The sequence below is a fragment of the Oncorhynchus gorbuscha genome, unplaced genomic scaffold, assembly GCF_021184085.1.
Source record: "Oncorhynchus gorbuscha isolate QuinsamMale2020 ecotype Even-year unplaced genomic scaffold, OgorEven_v1.0 Un_scaffold_1412, whole genome shotgun sequence".
Lineage (NCBI taxonomy): Eukaryota > Metazoa > Chordata > Actinopteri > Salmoniformes > Salmonidae > Oncorhynchus > Oncorhynchus gorbuscha.
In genome coordinates, this window is record NW_025746197.1 from 29184 (window position 1) to 51296 (window position 22113).

General features: G+C 44.9%; 1 protein-coding gene across 1 annotated transcript in view; it reads right to left on the bottom strand.

Annotated features, from left to right (window-relative positions):
- The window catches only part of LOC124022756 (cdc42-interacting protein 4 homolog), a gene marked incomplete at its 3' end in the record, with an annotated part of 41713 nt that extends 26393 nt beyond the window's left edge, over positions 1–15320 (bottom strand). The window contains exons 1-5 of the mRNA XM_046337445.1: positions 15029–15320; positions 6449–6564; positions 6123–6176; positions 4682–4829; positions 4056–4118 (exon numbers count right to left, since the gene is read on the bottom strand). Of these exons, the coding sequence (XP_046193401.1) occupies positions 4056–4118; positions 4682–4829; positions 6123–6176; positions 6449–6564; positions 15029–15052 (405 nt within the window). The remainder of the gene's footprint in view (positions 1–4055; positions 4119–4681; positions 4830–6122; positions 6177–6448; positions 6565–15028) is intronic.
- Positions 15321–22113: the final 6793 nt, after the last annotated feature.

Consider the following 22113-nt stretch of genomic DNA (forward strand, 5'->3'; position numbering starts at 1 on the left):
GGAATACTGGGGAACACATTTATATATGATCCTGTCTATTAGGAGTGGGAATACTGGGGAACACATTTATATATAATCCTGTCTATTAGGAGTGGGAATACTGGGGAACACATTTATATATGATCCTGTCTCTCCATTAGGAGTGGGAATACTGGGGAACACATTTATATATGATCCTGTCTCTCCATTAGGAGTGGGAATACTGGGGAACACATTTATATATAATAAACTCTCCATTAGGAGTGGGAATACTGGGGAACACATTTATATATGATCCTGTCTCTCTATTAGGAGAGGGAATACTGGGGAACATATTTATATATAATCCTGTCTATTAGGAGTGGGAATACTGGGGAACACATTTATATATAATCATGTCTATTAGGAGTGGGAATACTGGGGAACACATTTATATATAATCCTGTCTATTAGGAGTGGGAATACTGGGGAACATTTATATATGATCCTGTCTCTCTATTAGGAGAGGGAATACTGGGGAACACATGTATATATAATCCTGTCTCTCTATTAGGAGAGGGAATACTGGGGAACACATTTATATATGATCCTGTCTATTAGGAGAGGGAATACTGGGGAACACATTTATATATGATCCTGTCTCTCTATTAGGAGAGGGAATACTGGGGAACACATTTATATATAATCCTGTCTCTCTATTAGGAGAGGGAATACTGGGGAACACATTTATATATGATCCTGTCTCTCTATTAGGAGTGGGAATACTGGGGAACACATTTATTTATAATCCTGTCTCTCTATTAGGAGTGGGATTACTGGGGAACACATTTATATATGATCCTGTCTCTCTATTAGGAGAGGGAATACTGGGGAACACATGTATATATAATCCTGTCTCTCTACTAGGAGAGGGAATACTGGGGAACACATTTATACATGATCCTGTCTCTCTATTAGGAGAGGGAATACTGGGGAACACATTTATATATAATCCTGTCTATTAGGAGTGGGAATACTGGGGAACACATTTATATATAATCCTGTCTATTAGGAGTGGGAATACTGGGGAACACATTTATATATGATCCTGACTCTCTATTAGGAGAGGGAATACTGGGGAACACATTTATATATGATCCTGTCTCTCTATTAGGAGTGGGAATACTGGGGAACACATTTATATATAATCCTGTCTATTAGGAGTGGGAATACTGGGGAACACATTTATATATGATCCTGTCTATTAGGAGAGGGAATACTGGGGAACACATTTATATATGATCCTGTCTCTCTATTAGGAGAGGGAATACTGGGGAACACATTTATATATAATCCTGTCTCTCTATTAGGAGAGGGAATACTGGGGAACACATTTATATATGATCCTGTCTCTCTATTAGGAGAGGGAATACTGGGGAACACATTTATATATGATCCTGTCTATAAGGAGAGGGAATACTGGGGAACACATTTATATATGATCCTGTCTCTCTACTAGGAGAGGGAATACTGGGGAACACATTTATATATAATCCTGTCTCTCTATTAGTAGAGGGAATACTGGGGAACACATTTATATATGATCCTGTCTCTCTATTAGGAGAGGGAATACTGGGGAACACATTTATATATGATCCTGTCTATAAGGAGAGGGAATACTGGGGAACACATTTATATATGATCCTGTCTCTCTACTAGGAGAGGGAATACTGGGGAACACATTTATATATGATCCTGTCTATAAGGAGAGGGAATACTGGGGAACACATTTATATATGATCCTGTCTCTCTATTAGGAGAGGGAATACTGGGGAACACATTTATATATAATCCTGTCTATTAGGAGTGGGAATACTGGGGAACACATTTATATATAATCCTGTCTCTCTATTAGGAGTGGGAATACTGGGGAACACATTTATATATAATCATGTCTATTAGGAGTGGGAATACTGGGGAACACATTTATATATAATCCTGTCTATTAGGAGTGGGAATACTGGGGAACACATTTATATATAATCCTGTCTCTCTATTAGGAGTGGGAATACTGGGGAACACATTTATATATAATCCTGTCTCTCTATTAGGAGTGGGAATACTGGGGAACACATTTATATATAATCCTGTCTCTCTATTATGAGTGGGAATACTGGGGAACACATTTATATATGATCCTGTCTCTCTATTAGGAGAGGGAATACTGGGGAACACATTTATATATAATTCTGTATATTAGGAGTGGGAATACTGGGGAACACATTTATATATAATCCTGTCTATTAGGAGTGGGAATACTGGGGAACACATTTATATATAATCCTGTCTCTCTACTAGGAGAGGGAATACATTTATATATGATCCTGTCTATTAGGAGTGGGAATACTGGGGAACACATTTATATATGATCCTGTCTCTCTATTAGGAGAGGGAATACTGGGGAACACATTTATATATGATCCTGTCTATTAGGAGAGGGAATACTGGGGAATACATTTATATATGATCCTGTCTCTCTACTAGGAGAGGGAATACTGGGGAACACATTTATATATGATCCTGTCTCTCTATTAGGAGAGGGAATACTGGGGAATACATTTATATATGATCCTGTCTATTAGGAGTGGGAATACTGGGGAACACATTTATATATAATCCTGTCTCTCTATTAGGGGTGGGAATACTGGGGAACACATTTATATATAATCATGTCTATTAGGAGTGGGAATACTGGGGAACACATTTATATATAATCCTGTCTATTAGGAGTGGGAATACTGGGGAACACATTTATATATAATCCTGTCTCTCTATTAGGAGTGGGAATACTGGGGAACACATTTATATATAATCCTGTCTCTCTATTAGGAGTGGGAATACTGGGGAACACATTTATATATAATCCTGTCTCTCTATTATGAGTGGGAATACTGGGGAACACATTTATATATGATCCTGTCTCTCTATTAGGAGAGGGAATACTGGGGAACACATGTATATATAATCCTGTCTCTCTACTAGGAGAGGGAATACTGGGGAACACATTTATATATGATCCTGTCTCTCTATTAGGAGAGGGAATACTGGGGAACACATTTATATATAATCCTGTATATTAGGAGTGGGAATACTGGGGAACACATTTATATATAATCCTGTCTATTAGGAGTGGGAATACTGGGGAACACATTTATATATAATCCTGTCTCTCTACTAGGAGAGGGAATACATTTATATATGATCCTGTCTATTAGGAGTGGGAATACTGGGGAACACATTTATATATGATCCTGTCTCTCTATTAGGAGAGGGAATACTGGGGAACACATTTATATATGATCCTGTCTATTAGGAGAGGGAATACTGGGGAATACATTTATATATGATCCTGTCTCTCTACTAGGAGAGGGAATACTGGGGAACACATTTATATATGATCCTGTCTATTAGGAGAGGGAATACTGGGGAACACATTTATATATAATCATGTCTCTCTATTAGGAGTGGGAATACTGGGGAACACATTTATATATAATCCTCTCTCTCTATTAGGAGTGGGAATACTGGGGAACACATTTATATATAATCCTGTCTCTCTATTAGGAGTGGGAATACTGGGGAACACATTTATATATAATCCTGTCTCTCTATTAGGAGTGGGAATACTGGGGAACACATTTATATATAATCCTGTCTCTCTATTAGGAGTGGGAATACTGGGAACACATTTATATATAATCCTGTCTCTCTATTAGGAGTGGGAATAATGGGGAACACATTTATATATAATCCTGTCTCTCTATTAGGAGTGGGAATACTGGGGAACACATTTATATATAATCCTGTCTCTCTATTAGGAGTGGGAATACTGGGGAACACATTTATATATAATCCTGTCTCTCTACTAGGAGAGGGAATACATTTATATATAATCCTGAACATTCAACCAATTTATTTGTTCTGCTCAGAAAACTTTGAGGGGGGTTGCCAATCAAAACCACCCGCGGGCCGACGGGTGGGGTACCGTGGGTTATAGGGGTTATAACATATTCACCCTCAATCACACAGAAACTCACATTTTCCAGCTGTTTGAAACTGATCTCCAAGTTCTGTTGAGCTTTTTTGGCATCGGCCAGGTACTGGGGGAGAGAGAGATTAGTTAGATGACAACATCAAAGTGAGTTCAACATGTCGGTGATGTTATCTCCCCCCCTCTCTCCCCTCCCCTCATCTCTCCCTCCTTCCCCCTTTCTCCCCCCTCCCCTCATCTCTCCCTCCTTCCCCCTCTCTCCCCTCCCTCTCCCTCTCTCCCCCCTCCCTCTCTCCCCTCCTCCCCTCCCTCTCTCCCTCCCTCCCTCTCTCCCTCCTCCCCTCCCTCTCTCCCTCCCCCCTCCCTCCCTCCCTCCCTCTCTCTCCCTCCTCCCCTCCCTCTCTCCCTCCCTCCCTCCCTCCTCTCTCCCCCTCCCCTCCCCCCCTCCATCTCTCCCCCTCCCCTCCCTCCACCTCCTCTCCCTCCCTCCCTCCCTCCATCTCTCCCTCCTCCCCTCCCTCCCTCTCTCCCTCCTCCCCTCCCCCTCCCTCTCCCTCCCTCTCTCCCCCTCCATCTCTCCCCCTCCTCCCTCCCCCCTCCTCCCTCTCTCCCTCCATCTCTCCCCTCCCTCCCTCCCCTCCCCCTCTCCCTCCATCTCCATCTCTCTCTCACTGTTTTGCGTTCTTGTTTGAGGTCCTGAAGGTATTTGGTGAGTTCTACACAGATTCCAGTCATCATGTTCTCTGCTATTAGCTCTCTCTGGCCCGCATAGTCATTCAGCTCATTCACAATGTCCTGGAATGACTGGTGATTGGTGAACCTGCAGGTGGAGGGGCAACAAGACCGAGGGGATAGAGAGAGATTAGTTAGATGACAACATAGCCACTCTCTAGCCACTTTAAACTATGCCACTTTGTTTACATACCCTACATTACTCATCGCATATGTATATACTGTACTCGATACCATCTACTGCATCTTGCCTATGCCGTTCTGTACAATCACTCATTCATATATCTTTATGTACATATTCTTTATCCCTTTACACTTGTGTGTATAAGGTATTAGTCGTGGAGTTGTTATTACTGCATTGTCGGTACTAGAAGCACAAGCATTTCGCTACACTCGCATTAACATCTGCTAACTATGTGTATGTGACAAATAACATTTGATTTGAATGTGATTGGTTCACTTCCAGGAAACAGGGGTAAAGGGTTGTATGTTATTGGTTCACTTCCAGGAAACAGGGGTAAAGGGTTGTATGTTATTGGTTCACTTCCAAGAAACAGGGGTAAAGGGTTGTATGTTATTGGTTCACTTCCAAGAAACAGGGGTAAAGGGTTGTATGTTATTGGTTCACTTCCAAGAAACAGGGGTAAAGGGTTGTATGTTATTGGTTCACTTCCAAGAAACAGGGGTAAAGGGTTGTATGTTATTGGTTCACTTCCAAGAAACAGGGGTAAAGGGTTGTATGTTATTGGTTCACTTCCAAGAAACAGGGGTAAAGGGTTGTATGTTATTGGTTCACTTCCAGGAAATCTGTCTGTCTAATAAAGACAAACACGAGAGACAAAGAATAAGCACAGCATGCATCTGATAATCACTAACTGATTAGAGAGAGGACACACAGACAGAGATAGACACAGACAGAGACAGAGAGGCAGACAGACAGAGACAGAGAGAGGACACACAGACAGAGACAGAGAGGCAGACAGACAGACAGACAGACAGACAGACAGACAGACAGACAGACAGACAGACAGACAGACAGACAGACAGACAGACAGAGACAGAGAGAGGACACACAGACAGAGACAGAGAGAGGACACACAGACAGAGACAGAGAGATAGACACAGACAGAGAGAGACAAAGGATAAGCACAGCATTCATCTGATAGTCACTAACTGATTAGAGAGAGGACACACAGACAGAGACAGAGAGGCAGACAGACAGACAGACAGACAGAGACAGAGAGAGGACACACAGACAGAGACAGAGAGATAGACACAGACAGAGAGAGACAAAGGATAAGCACAGCATTCATCTGATAATCACTAACTGATTAGAGAGAGGACACACAGACAGAGACAGAGAGGCAGACAGACAACTCACCCACACTCTTGCTCCTCCTTGCTGCCTCGTTTAAGGTATTTCTTGGAGAGGTTTCTGAGAGGAAGAGAGAATGTCAGGGTTACATTCTAACAACTAATTAAAACACAGACAGCCAGCCAGCCAGCCAGCCAGACAGCCAGCCAGCCAGCCAGCCAGCCAGACAGCCAGCCAGACAGACAGACAGACAGACAGCCAGCCAGCCAGCCAGCCAGCCAGCCAGCCAGCCAGCCAGCCACACAGAGAGACACACAGACAGAGCACACAGACAGAGCACACAGACAGAGCACACAGACAGAGCACACACACAGAAACAGACAGACAGACACCTGAGTTGCTTGGCGTAGTTCTGTTCTATCTCGGTCCGTTCTCTGACAAACTTCACATATCGGTCCACCAGATCCAGTCCTGACTGGGTGTGTTTATCAATACCATCATACTGGTCCTACAGACAGGAGAGACAGAACAGGGTTAGATACTGGACTGATATAACACACTCCTCTATACAGTAGTAATATAACTACTAGTTACTGATATAACACACTCCTCTATACAGTAGTAATATAACTACTAGTAACTGATACAACACACTCCTCTATACAGTAGTAATATAACTACTAGTAACTGATACAACACACTCCTCTATACAGTAGTAATATAACTACTAGTTACTGATACAACACACTCCTCTATACAGTAGTAATATAACTACTAGTTACAGGACAGGAACACTGCTCCTCTATACAGTAGTAATATAACTACTAGTTACTGATACAACACACTCCTCTATACAGTAGTAATATAACTACTAGTTACTGATATAACACACTCCTCTATACAGTAGTAATATAACTACTAGTAACTGATACAACACACTCCTCTATACATTAGTAATATAACTACTAGTTACTGATACAACACACTCCTCTATACAGTAGTAATATAACTACTAGTTACTGATACAACACACTCCTCTATACAGTAGTAATATAACTACTAGTTACTGATACAACACACTCCTCTATACAGTAGTAATATAACTACTAGTTACTGATACAACACACTCCTCTATACAGTAGTAATATAACTACTAGTTACTGATACAACACACTCCTCTATACAGTAGTAATATAACTACTAGTTACTGATACAACACACTCCTCTATACAGTAGTAATATAACTACTAGTTACTGATACAACACACTCCTCTATACAGTAGTAATATAACTACTAGTTACTGATACAACACACTCCTCTATACAGTAGTAATATAACTACTAGTTACTGATACAACACACTCCTCTATACAGTAGTAATATAACTACTAGTTACAGGACAGGAACACTGCTCCTCTATACAGTAGTAATATAACTACTAGTTACTGATACAACACACTCCTCTATACAGTAGTAATATAACTACTAGTTACTGATACAACACACTGAATACAGTAGTAATATAACTACTAGTTACTGATATAACACACTCCTCTATACAGTAGAAATATAACTACTAGTTACTGATATAACACACTCCTCTATACAGTAGTAATATAACTACTAGTTACTGATATAACACACTCCTCTATACAGTAGTAATATAACTACTAGTTACTGATATAACACACTCCTCTATACAGTAGTAATATAACTACTAGTTACTGATACACACTCCTCTATACAGTAGTAATATAACTACTAGTTACTGATACACACTCCTCTATACAGTAGTAATATAACTACTAGTTACAGGACAGGAACACTGCTCCTCTTACATCACTACACCAGCCAGTTGTACAGGTATATCATCTCCACTATGTATCCAACCCTGGTCTCTGTCTGACAGACGATCTGCTATCTACGGGCTGGGTTCAGTTCACTCTCACACTATGTAGGTATCTACGGGCTGGGTTCAGTTCACTCTCACACTATGTAGGTATCTACGGGCTGGGTTCAGTTCACTCTCACACTATGTAGGTATCTACGGGCTGGGTTCAGTTCACTCTCACTCTGACTCACTCACTATGTAGGTATCTACGGGCTGGGTTCAGTTCACTCTCACACTATGTAGGTATCTACGGGCCTGGTTCAGTTCACTCTCACACTATGTAGGTATCTACGGGCTGGGTTCAGTTCACTCTCACACTATGTAGGTATCTACTATGCTGGGTTCACTTCACTCTCACACTATGTAGGTATCTACGGGCTGGGTTCAGTTCACTCTCACTCTCACTCACTCACTATGTAGGTATCTACGGGCTGGGTTCAGTTCACTCTCACACTATGTAGGTATCTACGGGCTGGGTTCAGTTCACTCTCACTGACTCACTCACTATGTAGGTATGTAGGGATCTCTGTGTCTGAAGTCCATGGTGACTGAGACACAGATAGACTCTCCTCAGAGACACACAGATAGACCCTCCTCAGAGACACACAGATAGACCCTCCTCAGAGACACACAGATAGACCCTCCTCAGAGACACACAGATAGACCCTCCTCAGAGACACACAGATAGACCCTCCTCAGAGACACACAGATAGACCCTCCTCAGAGACACACAGATAGACCCTCCTCAGAGACACACAGATAGACCCTCCTCAGAGACACACAGATAGACCCTCCTCAGAGACACACAGATAGACCCTCCTCAGAGACACACAGATAGACCCTCCTCAGAGACACACAGATAGACCCTCCTCAGAGACACACAGATAGACTCTCCTCAGAGACACAGACAGACTCTCCTCAGAGAGACACAGACTCTCCTCAGAGACACAGACAGACTCTCCTCAGAGAGACACAGACAGACTCTCCTCAGAGAGACACAGACTCTCCTCAGAGAGACACAGACTCTCCTCAGAGAGACACAGACTCTCCTCAGAGACACAGACTCTCCTCAGAGAGACACAGACTCTCCTCAGAGAGACACAGACTCTCCTCAGAGACACAGACTCTCCTCAGAGACACAGACTCTCCTCAGAGAGACACAGACTCTCCTCAGAGACACAGACTCTCCTCAGAGACACAGACTCTCCTCAGAGAGACACAGACTCTCCTCAGAGACACAGACTCTCCTCAGAGACACAGACTCTCCTCAGAGACACAGACTCTCCTCAGAGACACAGACTCTCCTCAGAGACACAGACTCTCCTCAGAGAGACACAGACTCTCCTCAGAGAGACACAGACTCTCCTCAGAGAGACACAGACTCTCCTCAGAGAGACACAGACTCTCCTCAGAGAGACACAGACTCTCCTCAGAGAGACACAGAGGCTGCATCTCCTACTACAACCAGGCCCACTAGGGTTCTGGTCTAAAGTAGTGCCCTACTACTAACCAGGCCCACTAGGGTTCTGGTCTAAAGTAGTGCCCTACTACTAACCAGGCCCACTAGGGGTTCTGGTCTAAAGTAGTGCCCTACTACTAACCAGGCCCACTAGGGTTCTGGTCTAAAGTAGTGCCCTACTACTAACCAGGCCCACTAGGGGTTCTGGTCTAAAGTAGTGCCCTACTACTAACCAGGCCCACTAGGGGTTCTGGTCTAAAGTAGTGCACTATGTAGGGAATATAGTGCCATTTGGGATGTAGCCATGTACTAAACAGAGCAAATGATCTGAATAGAGGTATTTATACAGAACACATTTACTACAGTCATGCCCTCAATACTATATCTGCACCAGGACAGAGAGAGAGATAGAGAGAGGTAGGGTGAGGGAACGAGAGACAGGGGGGTGAGACAGAGGGAGGGGACGACCGAGAGAGAGGTAGGGAGAGGGAACGAGAGACAGGGGGCGAGATAGAGGGAGGGGATGAGTCTGGAGAGAAAGAGAAAGAGAGAAAGAGAGAGAAAGGAGAGAGAGAGAGAGGGGAGAGAAAGGAGAGAGAAGCCACTTATTGGGTCAAACCTCGTATAACCTCTGTCTGGAGACTCCTGCTGACATACACCTAGTGTAACCTCTGTCTGGAGACTACTGCTGATATACACCTAGTGTAACCTCTGAAGACTACCGCTGATATACACCTAGTGTAACCTCTGTCTGGAGACTACTGCTGACATACACCTAGTGTAACCTCTGTCTGGAGACTACTGCTGATATACACCTAGTGTAACCTCTGAAGACTACCGCTGATATACACCTAGTGTAACCTCTGTCTGGAGACTACTGCTGACATACACCTAGTGTAACCTCTGTCTGGAGACTACTGCTGATATACACCTAGTGTAACCTCTGTCTGGAGACTACTGCTGCCTCTGCTCCGATAAGAGGTCCAGACCTTAGTGGCACCGGTCTTTCTCTACACTGGCCCTGTAACATTAAGGTCTCTGGTTCAACCCCCAGTCTGACTGCTTGTCCCCAATAAGACGCTGCCGCAGGATAATCCCCCTGGTCCTCATGTGTTGGAACTTGGAACCCTGCCCCTGTTCTGTTGTGTTCCGTTGTAGCTGAGGTTTGGGTTACGTCCTAAATCGCACCCTTTTCCCTATACAGTGCACTACCTCGGCTCTGGTCAAAAGTAGCGCACTGGCATATAGGGAATATAGTGCCAGATTTGGAACGCAGACCTGGTCAGGATCCAGCTGCAGGGGATTCAGAACAACAGCCCGTTGGAGAGATTTAAACATGCAACCTTATTTCCTTTCCTCTCTCCTATCAGTGATCTAACACAACTAGACAGGGTTAGATTACATGCCATAGATTCCACCTACCAGAGCAATGATGTAAACTGAGGGAGAACATTACTCAGAACACATTTACTACAGTCATGTCCTCAATACTGTATCTGAACCAGGACAGAGAGAGAGAGAGAAAGAGAGAGAGAGAGAGAGAAAGAGAGCAGTAGGGAGAGGAGAGAGAGAGGAGGGGAGAAGAGAGAGAGAGAGAGAGAGAGAGAGAGAGAGAGAGAGAGAGAGAGAGAGAGAGAGAGAGAGAGAGAGAGAGAGAGAGAGAGAGAGAGAGAGAGAGAGAGAAAGAGAAAGAGAGAGAGAGAGAGAAGAGAGAGAGAGAGAGAGAGAAAGAGAGAGAGAGCAGTAGGGAGAGGAGAGAGAGAGGAGGGGAGAAGAGAGAGAGGGGGAGAAGAGAGAGAGAGGGGGACATGATGACATCATCATCATAACACTGAGTCCACCTATCAGCCAGGAGAGTCCACCCATCAGCCAGGAGAGTCCACCCATCAGCCAGGAGAGTCCACCTATCAGCCAGGAGAGTCCACCTATCAGCCAGGAGAGTCCACCTATCAGCCAGGAGAGTCCACCTATCAGCCAGGAGAGTCCACCTATCAGCCAGGAGAGTCCACCTATCAGCCAGGAGAGTCCACCTATCAGCCAGGAGAGTCCACCTATCAGCCAGGAGAGTCCACCTATCAGCCAGGAGAGTCCACCTATCAGCCAGGAGAGTCCACCTATCAGCCAGGAGAGTCCACCTATCAGCCAGGAGAGTCCACCTATCAGCCAGGAGAGTCCACCTATCAGCCAGGAGAGTCCACCTATCAGCCAGGAGAGTCCACCTATCAGAAGAGTCCCTGTCCATTTAAAGGATTAAAGGGGTACTTCGGGATTTTGGCATTGAATCCCTTTATCTACCTCCCCAGAGTCAGATGTCCTCATGGAAATCATGTTTGTGTCACCGCATGAAGTTTGAAGGAAGTTGCTAAGAAACGTAATTACTAACTAGGATTTAGTGCAATGACTGGAAAACTATGGGTGCTAGCATTGGCTCACTAAACTACCTCCAACGTCCCTCACACTTCACACAGACGAATGGGATCCATGAGTTCATCTGACTCTGGGGAGGTAGAGAAAGGGCCTCAATGCCAAAATCCTGAAGTATCCCTTTAAGAGAGAATAACTACTAGGGCTGATGGGAGAATGTCCAAATGGCCTCCTATTCCATACATACTAGACCAGAACTGAAATGGCCTCCTATTCCATACATACTACAGACTAGACCAGAGCCAAAATGGCCTCCTATTTCCTACATACTAGACCAGAGCACCATGGACCCAAACATACTAGACCAGAGCCCAAATGGCCTCCTATTCCCCACATACTAGACCAGAGCCCAAATGGCCTCCTATTTCCTACATACTAGACCAGAGCCCCATGGGCCCAAATGGCCTCCTATTCCCCATGGGCCCAAATGGCATCCTATTCCCCATGGGCCCAAATGGCCTCCCTATTCCCCATGGGCCCAAATGGCATCCTATTCCCCATGGGCCCAAATGGCATCCTATTCCCCATGGGCCCAAATGGCATCCTATTCCCCATGGGCCCAAATGGCATCCTATTCCCCATGGGCCCAAATGGCCTCCTATCCCCCATGGGCCCAAATGGCATCCTATTCCCTACATACTAGACCAAAGCCCCATGGGCCCAAATGGCCTCCTATTTCCTACATACTAGACCAGAGCCCCATGGGCCCAAATGACCTCCTATTCCCTACATACTAGACCAGAGCCCCATGGGCCAAAATGGCCTCCTATTTCCTATATACTAGACCAGAGCCCCATGGGCCCAAATGGCCTCTTATTCCCCATGGGCCCAAATGGCATCCTATTCCCTACATACTAGACCAGAGCCCCATGGGCCCAAATGGCCTCCTATTCCCTACATACTAGACCAGGCCCCATGGACACAAATGGCCTCATATTCCCTACATACTAGACCAGAGCCCCATAGGCCCAAATGGCCTCCTATTCCCTACATACTAGACCAGAGCACCAAGGACCCAAACATACTAGACCAGAGCCCAAATGGCCTCCTATTTCCTATATACTAGACCAGAGCCCCATGGACCCAAATGGCCTCCTATTTCCTACATACTAGACCAGAGCCCAAATGGCCTCCTATTTCCTACATACTAGACCAGAGCCCCCTCCTATTTCCTACATACTAGGGCCCAAAATGGCCTCCTATTTCCTACATACTAGACCAAAGCCCCATGGGCCAAAATGGCCTCCTATTCCCTATATACTAGACCAGAGCCCCCATGGGCCCAAATGGCCTCCTATTCCCTACATACTAGACCAGAGCCCCATGGGCCCAAATGGCCTCCTGTTCCCCATGGGCCCAAATGGCATCCTATTCCCTACATACTAGACCAGAGCACCAAGGACCCAAACATACTAGACCAGAGCCCAAATGGCCTCCTATTTCCTATATACTAGACCAGAGCCCCATGGACCCAAATGGCCTCCTATTTCCTACATACTAGACCAGAGCCCAAATGGCCTCCTATTTCCTACATACTAGACCAGAGCCCCATGGGCCCAAATGGCCTCCTATTCCCTACATACTAGACCAGAGCCCCATGGGCCCAAATGGCCTCCTGTTCCCCATGGGCCCAAATGGCATCCTATTCCCTACATACTAGACCAGAGTCCCATGGGCCCAAATGGCCTCCTATTCCCCATGGGCCCAAATGGCCTCCTATTCCCTACATACTAGACCAGAGCCCCATGGGCCCAAATGGCCTCCTGTTCCCCATGGGCCCAAATGGCCTCCTATTCCCTACATACTAGAGCCCAAATGGCCTCCTATTCCCTACATACTAGACCAGAACTGAAATGGCCTCCTAATCCCTACATACTAGACCAAAGCCCCATGGGCCAAAATGGCCTCCTATTTCCTATATACTAGACCAGAGCCCCATGGCCCCAAATGGCCTCCTATTCCCTACATACTAGACCAAAGCCCCATGGGCCCAAATGGCCTCCTATTCCCCTACAAACTAGACCAAAGCCCCATGGGCCCAAATGGCCTCCTATTTCCTACATACTAGACCAGAGCCCCATGGGCCCAAATGGCCTCCTATTTCCTACATACTAGACCAGAGCCCAAATGGCCTCCTATTTCCTACATACTAGACCAGAGCCCAAATGGCCTCCTATTTCCTACATACTAGACCAGAGCCCAAATGGCCTCCTATTCCCTACATACTAGACCAGAGCCCCATGGACCCAAATGGCCTCCTATTTCCTACATACTAGACCAGAGCCCAAATGGCCTCCTATTTCCTACATACAAGACCAGAGCCCCATGGACATATTCACAAAGCATCTCAGAGTAGCTCTGCTGATCAGGGACCAGGTTCCACCTCTTATTATTCAGGGTCTAAATAAAAAGGCCAAACTGATCCTGGATCAGCTCTCCTACTCTGAGACGCTTCGTGAACATAGGCCCTGGTCAAAAGTAGTGCACTATATAGGGAATGGGGGTTTGCCACGTAGGACATAGACTGTCTGCATAGAGTGTGTGACCTGACTGAAACCCTACTTACAAGCCTGACTGGCCTGTGGCCTGTTGTCCTTTTGATTCAGATCTAGGATCAGCGTACACTACCATTACTCCACGAGTTGGATCATCTCAAAACTGACCTTAGACCAGTGTCTAACTCCATTCTAGTACTCCCCTGGTGAGATCAGACTGCCCATAACCCCCTGACAATATGGTTCAATATGGTTCACCTGAGTTGGTTCAATAACAGTGCACACCTCGTCACCGCACGCACAAAACACGAGTAATTCAATAGTATCTCTACAAACCAACTAAATGTTATGATAACATCAATGATTTGCTTATACGTTGAATATGATCATATGGGTTGTAACTAGTTTATATGCGGATGCTGGACAACAACAACAAAAACATGGATCTATTACAGAAGCCTAGTTAGCGAAGTCGCCTTGAAGAGGTCAAGGTATGCAACATTGCGAAATAACAGCCGCCCTCAAGCTACAAGCTCATTTAGTCTACTTGCCGTGAGTTGTCATCAACTTTGTTAGAGTTAACAGTTGAAAACAATGTCAAAGGCATGTATTATTTTTGAGCCAGCAAAAACAATCACCTTCTCCGGGGAATTTGCTGTTATTGTGTAGCTAAGGTTACTGTAGCTAGTGCATATGTCCTTACCCAAAGATCCGTCCCCCAATCCATGTTTTCAAAGTTCCCACCTACAGAAAAAAAAGGAGGCTTTTCTATCAATCTTTAGTTCCCAAACTCTTGGAGGATCCACGAACTTTTGTCTAGAGAGGGGAGATGTCGGATGAAATGTCGGGAAGTTGACGCCTCAATCATCCGTTCCTTCAAGGGAAATAAAAAATATTTTCGCCCGGTCGTCTTGAAACTAGTTTTGGTCGCAAGACAAGAGAGGGTGGGAGGGTTCGTCACCAGTCTTTCCAGATTTCATGTCGCGAATGTTTCGCTTGGTCTTAAAGGAGCCGACGTTCCATTCTTTGAAGTGTCAAGGTTTATACCAAAATGGGAAACACATTTATACATTTTATTGTTACATCTTAAATGTTGCTTATTTACCTTTGTGTAACGTACTACTTTTGCCTAACCAATCTAGCAAATCTGAGTGAGTAGTAGGCTGGAAAATTATTTATTTTAATGTTAGCTACATGCATTTATTCATTACTACAACCATTACAATAATACGCCACTAATCTACCATTACTGTTAAAATCAATACCACGACGACGAGCCTATGATTACGATAAAAACGATAACCATTCCTGTTATGAGAATCTCAAGAGGACTAAACCATTTGCGTGTTGGCCACACTTTTAGAAAGCCCAGAGAACTTGGTCGTTACTAGCTACCAGTCAAAACCCCCGATTATTTATACAATCCCTATTTTTTAAATGTGATTCTAAAACTAACCTTAACCACACTACTGACCTCATACAAATAGTTGTTTTCATGAATTTGTAATGATATAGACAATATAGCCCATTTTGACTTTGTGGCTGTGTTAAATAGTGGAAACCGAGACGGTCAACATCAGTAGGTGTGCTGCGGCCCCGCCTCTCTCCTGTTTTACCTGTTTTCCAAACAGGTTCTAAAGCACACCGGTTAACGGCTCAAGTCTGACAGGAAGTGGTTGTTTCTGGTATTACATGCCCCAGTTTATCACTGCAACTGACGCCCACACATATCCCTCAATAGTTCATAAGAATTATCTTCATTTTATTCTTAAACCTTTATTACAGTATTATTTCCCTACATAGAAAACTAAAGCAGTAATGTGCGCGTTTTATTTACAATCTAATATAACATTTCATATTACAGTTTTATGAAAAGCCTCTCTCTTTTTTATCATTCCTAACTGTCCAACTGAACCTAACTGCCCATCTGAACCTAACTGCCCAACTGAACCTAACTGTCCAACTGAACCTAACTGCCCATCTGAACCTAACTGCCCAACTGAACCTAACTGCCCATCTGAACCTAACTGCCCATCTGAACCTAACTGCCCAACTGAACCTAACTGCCCAACTGAACCTAACTGCCCAACTGAACCTAACTGCCCAACTGAACCTAACTGCCCATCTGAACCTAACTGCCTAACTGAACCTAACTGCCTAACTGAACCTAACTGCCCAACTGAACCTAACTGTCCAACTGAACCTAACTGTCTGAACCTAACTGAACCCTAACTGTCCAACTGAACCCTAACTGCCTAACTGAACCTAACTGAACCCTAACTCCCAACTGAACCTAACTCCCCAACTGAACCTAACTGCCTAACTGAACCTAACTCCCCAACTGAACCTAACTGTCCAACTGAACCTAACTCCCCAACTGAACCTAACTGTCCAACTGAACCTAACTGCCTAACTGAACCTAACTGCCTAACTGAACCTAACTCCCCAACTGAACCTAACTGTCCAACTGAACCTAACTGTCCAACTGAACCTAACTCCCCAACTGAACCTAACTGTCCAACTGAACCTAACTCCCTAACTGAACCTAACTGTCCAACTGAACCTAACTGCCCATCTGAACCTAACTCCCCAACTGAACCTAACTGTCCAACTGAACCTAACTCCCCAACTGAACCTAACTGTCCAACTGAACCTAACTCCCCAACTGAACCTAACTGCCCATCTGAACCTAACTGCCCATCTGAACCTAACTGCCCATCTGAACCTAACTGCCCAACTGAACCTAACTCCCTAACTGAACCTAACTGCCTAACTGAACCTAACTGCCCAACTGAACCTAACTGCCTAACTGAACCTAACTGTCCAACTGAACCTAACTGCCTAACTGAACCTAACTGCCCAACATTTGGATTTGAATTTCAAAGGACAGCAGGTGCAGATCTCCTCAATTTAAGGTTTGTCCCTTGTATGATCTGCATTGATATTGTTTTATGATGATACCATCTATCATTTCATATTTGTGCAAATCTTTCTAAAAAAACAGAAAATAGACACAATTCAATAGATATCAATCAACAAACAGGTAAGAATATGTAGGCTATAAGAATATGTTGAAGACTAGCTGTATTGGGTGGAGATGACTGAACTGCTCACTTGTGTGTCTGTGTCTGCAGGTAAACAGACAAGGAGGCATGCAAGGGTATGTCAATTGCAGTGGCAACCCGTCGTGCAGTGGCAACCCGTCGTGCAGTGGCAACCCGTTGTGCAGTGGCAACCCGTTGTGCAGTGGAAACCCGTTGTGCAGTGGCAACCCGTCATGTTTTGAGTCCCAGATCTTTAGGGGGAAAAAAGCTTTCTTGTTTTGCATGTTATTTTGGCATTAATACGGGTCACAGATCAGTTTGCAAACAATGTAAAAAATATATATATAATTAAGTTAATAAAGTCACATACAGACATGGTCTCTTTTTTGTTTTCTTGAGTAAGGCAGCTCCAAAATGCAGGTGTTTCAGCCTAGCTCAGTGCTTTCTGTGGTGGTGGGGCGAGCCAGCAGAAAATATGGAGCATTGCGTCGTGATTGGCTCAGTGTTCTGTCACTCATGGGGACACTAGGTCACTGGCAAGTCATAAAGGTAGAGTACGAAAATTCAAGCCCCTTGGGTGCTGCCATAGTTGCCTCGCCTGGTTCACCAACTACTTCTCTGATAGAGTTCAGTGTGTCAAATTGGAGGGTCTGCTGTCCGGACCTCTGGCAGTCTCTATGGGGGTGCCACAGGGTTCAATTCTTGGACCGACTCTCTTCTCTGTATACATCAATGAGGTCGCTCTTGCTGCTGGTGAGTCTCTGATCCACCTCTACGCAGACGACACCATTCTGTATACTTCTGGCCCTTCTTTGGACACTGTGTTAACAACCCTCCAGGCAAGTTTCAATGCCATACAACTCTCCTTTCGTGGCCTCCAATTGCTCTTAAATACAAGTAATACTAAATGCATGCTCTTCAACCGATCGCTACCTGCACCTACCCGCCTGTCCAACATCACTACTCTGGACGGCTCTGACTTAGAATACGTGGACAACTACAAATACTTAGGTGTCTGGTTAGACTGTAAACTCTCCTTCCAGACTCATATCAAACATCTCCAATCCAAAGTTAAATCTAGAATTGGCTTCCTATTTCGCAACAAAGCATCCTTCACTCATGCTGCCAAACATACCCTTGTAAAACTGACCAAACTGACCAAAAAAGTAGGGGTTCAACAAGGGTTCTTCTGAGATCCTCAGTTCTTTGAAGAACCTTGAGACTGAAAATGCCCCCCAAAAGGTTCTTCTAACCTTAACCCTAACCCCAGGAGATGGGGTTCATCGAGGAACCTCCTTAGTTGGTGGGGGTTCTTGAAGGAACCTAACTCCCCAACTGAACCTAACTCCCCAACTGAACCTAACTCCCCAACTGAACCTAACTCCCCAACTGAACCTAACTCCCCAACTGAACCTAACTGTCCAACTGAACCTAACTGCCCATCTGAACCTAACTGCCCATCTGAACCTAACTGCCCATCTGAACCTAACTGCCCAACTGAACCTAACTCCCTAACTGAACCTAACTGCCTAACTGAACCTAACTGCCCAACTGAACCTAACTGCCTAACTGAACCTAACTGTCCAACTGAACCTAACTGCCTAACTGAACCTAACTGCCCAACATTTGGATTTGAATTTCAAAGGACAGCAGGTGCAGATCTCCTCAATTTAAGGTTTGTCCCTTGTATGATCTGCATTGATATTGTTTTATGATGATACCATCTATCATTTCATATTTGTGCAAATCTTTCTAAAAAAACAGAAAATAGACACAATTCAATAGATATCAATCAACAAACAGGTAAGAATATGTAGGCTATAAGAATATGTTGAAGACTAGCTGTATTGGGTGGAGATGACTGAACTGCTCACTTGTGTGTCTGTGTCTGCAGGTAAACAGACAAGGAGGCATGCAAGGGTATGTCAATTGCAGTGGCAACCCGTCGTGCAGTGGCAACCCGTCGTGCAGTGGCAACCCGTTGTGCAGTGGCAACCCGTTGTGCAGTGGAAACCCGTTGTGCAGTGGCAACCCGTCATGTTTTGAGTCCCAGATCTTTAGGGGGAAAAAAGCTTTCTTGTTTTGCATGTTATTTTGGCATTAATACGGGTCACAGATCAGTTTGCAAACAATGTAAAAAATATATATATAATTAAGTTAATAAAGTCACATACAGACATGGTCTCTTTTTTGTTTTCTTGAGTAAGGCAGCTCCAAAATGCAGGTGTTTCAGCCTAGCTCAGTGCTTTCTGTGGTGGTGGGGCGAGCCAGCAGAAAATATGGAGCATTGCGTCGTGATTGGCTCAGTGTTCTGTCACTCATGGGGACACTAGGTCACTGGCAAGTCATAAAGGTAGAGTACGAAAATTCAAGCCCCTTGGGTGCTGCCATAGTTGCCTCGCCTGGTTCACCAACTACTTCTCTGATAGAGTTCAGTGTGTCAAATTGGAGGGTCTGCTGTCCGGACCTCTGGCAGTCTCTATGGGGGTGCCACAGGGTTCAATTCTTGGACCGACTCTCTTCTCTGTATACATCAATGAGGTCGCTCTTGCTGCTGGTGAGTCTCTGATCCACCTCTACGCAGACGACACCATTCTGTATACTTCTGGCCCTTCTTTGGACACTGTGTTAACAACCCTCCAGGCAAGTTTCAATGCCATACAACTCTCCTTTCGTGGCCTCCAATTGCTCTTAAATACAAGTAATACTAAATGCATGCTCTTCAACCGATCGCTACCTGCACCTACCCGCCTGTCCAACATCACTACTCTGGACGGCTCTGACTTAGAATACGTGGACAACTACAAATACTTAGGTGTCTGGTTAGACTGTAAACTCTCCTTCCAGACTCATATCAAACATCTCCAATCCAAAGTTAAATCTAGAATTGGCTTCCTATTTCGCAACAAAGCATCCTTCACTCATGCTGCCAAACATACCCTTGTAAAACTGACCAAACTGACCAAAAAAGTAGGGGTTCAACAAGGGTTCTTCTGAGATCCTCAGTTCTTTGAAGAACCTTGAGACTGAAAATGCCCCCCAAAAGGTTCTTCTAACCTTAACCCTAACCCCAGGAGATGGGGTTCATCGAGGAACCTCCTTAGTTGGTGGGGGTTCTTGAAGGAACCTAACTCCCCAACTGAACCTAACTCCCCAACTGAACCTAACTCCCCAACTGAACCTAACTCCCCAACTGAACCTAACTCCCCAACTGAACCTAACTGTCCAACTGAACCTAACTGCCCAACTGAACCTAACTGTCCATCTGAACCTAACTGTCCAACTGAACCTAACTGCCCAACTGAACCTAACTGCCCAACTGAACCTAACTGCCCATCTGAACCTAACTGCCCAACTGAACCTAACTGCCCAACTGAACCTAACTGCCCATCTGAACCTAACTGCCCATCTGAACCTAACTGCCCATCTGAACCTAACTGCCCAACTGAACCTAACTGTCCAACTGAACCTAACTGCCCAAATGAAGCTAACTGCCCAACTGAACCTAACTGTCCAACTGAACCTAACTGCCTAACTGAACCTAACTGCCTAACTGAACCTAACTGTCCAACTGAACCTAACTGCCTAACTGAACCTAACTGTCCAACTGAACCTAACTGCCCAACTGAACCTAACTGTCCAACTGAACCTAACTGCCTAACTGAACCTAACTGTCCAACTGAACCTAACTGCCTAACTGAACCTAACTGCCCAACTGAACCTAACTGCCCAACATTTGGATTTGAATTTCAAAGGACAGCAGGTGCAGATCTCCTCAATTTAAGGTTTGTCCCTTGTATGATCTACATTGATATTGTTTTATGATGATACCATCTATCATTTCATATTTGTGCAAATCTTTCTAAAAAAACAGAAAATAGACACAATTCAATAGATATCAATCAGCAAAGAGGTAAGAATATGTAGGCTATAAGAATATGTTGAAGACTAGCTGTATTGGGTGGAGATGACTGAACTGCTCACTTGTGTGTCTGTGTCTGCAGGTAAACAGACAAGGAGGCATGCAAAGGTATGTCAATTGCAGTGGCAACCCGTCGTGCAGTGGCAACCCGTCGTGCAGTGGCAACCCGTCGTGCAGTGGCAACCCGTCGTGCAGTGGCAACCCGTCGTGCAGTGGCAACCCGTCGTGCAGTGGAAACCCGTTGTGCAGTGGCAACCCATCGTGCAGTGGCAACCCATCGTGCAGTGGCAACCCGTCGTGCAGTGGAAACCCGTCGTGCAGTGGCAACCCGTAGTGCAGTGGCAACCCGTCGTGCAGTGGCAGTGGCAACCCGTCGTGCAGTGGCAACCCGTTGTGCAGTGGCAACCCGTAGTGCAGTGGAAACCCGTCGTGCAGTGGAAACCCGTCGTGCAGTGGCAACCCGTAGTGCAGTGGCAGTGGCAACCCGTCGTGCAGTGGCAACCCGTTGTGCAGTGGCAACCCGTTGTGTTTTGAGCCCCAGATCTTTAGGGGGAAAAAAGCTTTCTTGTTTTGCCTGTCATTTTGGCATTAATACGGGTCACAGATCAGTTTGCAAACAATGTAAAAAATATATAGATAATTAAGTTCATAAAGCCACATACAGACATGGTCTCTTTTTTGTTTTCTTGAGTTAGGCAGCTCCAAAATGCAGGTGTTTCAGCATAACTCAGTGCTTTCTGTAGTGGGCCTGCCAGCAGAAAATATGGAGCATTGCGTCGTGATTGGCTCAGTGTTCTGTCACTCATGGGGACACTAGGTCAC